We start from the raw sequence: 3,024 nt of genomic DNA, 5'->3' as shown, positions 1-3,024 counted from the left end.
GATGGGGGGGGGGGGGCATACTAGATTGGAGCATACTGACACTTTAATGGAGCACATTTTAAGGAAGGGAGAATGTTTAGTGGATCCACACACATTGGTTATTCTATCCTTTGTTGTATGTTGTGAAAGAAACTATTATATTGACTTAAAAATTGTCGTATTTCATCTGCTAAGAAAAAAACCCCGCACCAACGGCTGGAACTACGACAACTTTTACGGCAGCACTGTCCAAGTCTGTTTACAGTTTCTGATCCACTAACAAGTCCTTAAACATACAGAGCCCTAGTCCTTGACAGCGGTCTGTACTACTGTATTAACAGTGTCACATGTTCTGAATTGACCAATCAGAATCGGGTATTCAACTAAGCCGTGTCGAAATACTGTTAAACCACGGAAGATGGGAACACGTTAACATGAAAATAAACATTTCGACTACCTATGGACACACGTTGGCATGCATTTACTGTTAATGCTGGTAGATCGAAGGTCTTTAAGACAGATGTCACTGTAAGATGCATTTCTAAACTGTGGCCTTAATGTGTCTTGTGTGCTGCAGGTGATGGTGACCAACGTGACGTCCCTCCTGAAGACGGTTAAGGCGGTCGAGGATGAAGCCACCAAAGGGACCAGAGCTCTGGAGGCGACCATCGAACACATCAAGCAGGAGCTGGCTGTGAGTCACGACACTTTATGTATTGGTCCACAGCGTCCACACTACAGCTTCAAAAAAAGCTTGCCGGCGGGCGTGTCTGAAGCTCGACCAACAACCAATCACATGAATCTCCCGTCCCTGACACACAAGCAGCGGTTTGATTGGCTAGAGCTTGTACTGGCATATGATTTGATTGGCTGACGCTTCCACCGAAAGCTTCAGAAGCTTCAAAAGTTGAACATTGCTCTACTTTTGCAGCCTGAAATGCCAGGAAAGCTCCGCTCTGCTACCCACAATTCAGTTCGGCGAAAAGCGAGGCAACGTGACGTCACCCCATTCAAAGTGAATGGGCAGACGCGTTGGAAACCGTTTTTGAAGCTGTCGAAGCTGTAGTGTGGACGGGCCGTAAGACACATGGGAGCTTCAAACATTCCCAAGTGGGGTATCTACTGACACATTTTATGTTGTAGAAGGAAACGTAAACATCTCTTCCGCTTATTTCAGACCTCATTTCAGACCTTATTTCAGACCTTATTTCAGGTATCTAATCGAAGAAAAACACTGACTTCGAGACAAGGGTACCAGAAGCGATAAAATGCTAACTCATTTCCACGTTTCCACTTTCTCACAGTCAACATTTAGGAAAAGATGTTTCTTTACTCCACCCACCAATAGAAGATGCTTTAGTCTACTCTGAAAGCAGTTTCGTTCCAGTAACAATGATTCATTTCCAACGCTGATCCTCTAGCATGAAATGTACTGGATTGTTGGATAAAATAAATGTGTATTTACCATGAGGTATCTCACTAACGGTCCGCTGTATTTTCCCACTCAGGTGTTCAGCAGTTCTGAGCCTCCGCCGAAAACCACCACACCTGAGGAGTTCATTCGCACCACCAAAGGAATCACCATGGCGACAGCAAAGGCAGTGGCTGCTGGGAATTCTTGTCGTCAGGAAGACATCATCGCCACGGCCAACCTCAGCAGGAGGGCCATCGCTGACATGCTGCACTCCTGCAAGGTGAACAGGAGCTATATATACAGTATATACACTTTGTATATACATCCTGGCATCCTGAGCGCTTGATAACCAATGTCAATGTGGATTTTGAATATTTTTTTTTCATTCTGTATAATTTTGACTTTGAAATAATGGCATAATTATCATAATCTTTTTTTGTGATCACATTTTTATTGAGACTTATACAAAACATTTACAACCAAAAGCACAACTTTAAAAAAAATAAAAAAATAACTCAAAGTACATAATAAAAATAAAAATTAGACAACAGCAATTACTTACAAAATATTCAAAATACAGAATACATATGTAAGCTAAAAATAATAACAGTAATACAGACAAACAGAAATAAAATTAAAACAAACCCAACCCAACCCTCCCTCCCAGACATATACACACACACACACTCACTCACTCACTCACTCACTCACTCACTCACTCACTCACTCACACACACACACACACACACACACACACACACACACACACACACACACACACACACACACACACACACACACACACACACAAAGGGTGTTCGCTGTTGGGTGTATACCATCATTATTATAATTACTTGCCTCTAACTGGACCACGTGAGAACCACCCTGCTCCTTATTGTAACCCATGATAATGACTCAAATAGTAGTAACAAATAATAATAATGATAATAATTCAAACACTGAAGGCATCATCTACCTATTTAATCATTAACCGTGCAACATGCAGTCACAACATTTGTCAGATGTGTCGTTGAGATTTAAATAAAGGTTGAGTTTCAGGGTTGGTTTTGAGTAATGTGTGTAGGAAAAAGGGAAACGGCCATTTATGGAAACTCATGTATTCCATCAAGTATAGGAACACAACGAATAAAAAACAATACGAAAATAAAATAAATATAAAAGTACAAGGCCTTAGACTTGTGTCATACTCATTGTTCACACTTCATCAATAGTCGAAGCGAGGGATGATTTAATAATTATACATTCATACACACAGTTTAACATTACCTTTAGTGTATTAGTAACTTCTCTCGTTCTCACTGGGATCTGCAGGGTGAAAAGCTTCTTTCCTAACCCTTTGTGCTTATCCAATCAAAACATTGGTCACCAAAGACCATACGATTTCCTCTTTTATGAGCATTGTCGTGGCGTTTTAATCCGTTTCTACATTTAATATCCACTTTTCTCTGTCAGGGTTGTGGGTTATGATGCTTCCAAACAAACTTTGCGGAAATCGTTGAAGCGTTGGATCACATCAGATGTATTCTTTGATCCAGGCTGCATACAAACATGAAGACAAACTTCCTCGCTTCAAAGTAACTAAAAGTTCTCCTTATCAAAAAAGAACACGG

The 3,024-nt window shown here is 40.9% G+C and overlaps 1 protein-coding gene across 1 annotated transcript; it reads left to right on the top strand.

Moving 5' to 3' along the window:
* Nucleotides 1-514: 514 nt before the first annotated feature.
* Nucleotides 515-1,754, top strand: LOC104953553 (talin-1-like). Its single transcript, XM_010780499.1, has 2 exons — nt 515-673; nt 1,488-1,754. Exons 1-2 carry the CDS (start codon nt 560-562, stop codon nt 1,737-1,739), a joined length of 366 nt encoding a protein of 121 aa, XP_010778801.1. The 5' UTR covers nt 515-559; the 3' UTR covers nt 1,740-1,754.
* The last annotated feature ends 1,270 nt before the right edge of the window (nt 1,755-3,024 follow it).

The sequence above is a fragment of the Notothenia coriiceps genome, unplaced genomic scaffold, assembly GCF_000735185.1.
Source record: "Notothenia coriiceps isolate Sejong01 unplaced genomic scaffold, NC01 NC01_scaffold00021978, whole genome shotgun sequence".
Classification (NCBI taxonomy): domain Eukaryota; kingdom Metazoa; phylum Chordata; class Actinopteri; order Perciformes; family Nototheniidae; genus Notothenia; species Notothenia coriiceps.
The sequence above is the reverse complement of the archived record's forward strand: the minus strand, read 5'-3'. Positions and strand labels throughout refer to the sequence as shown.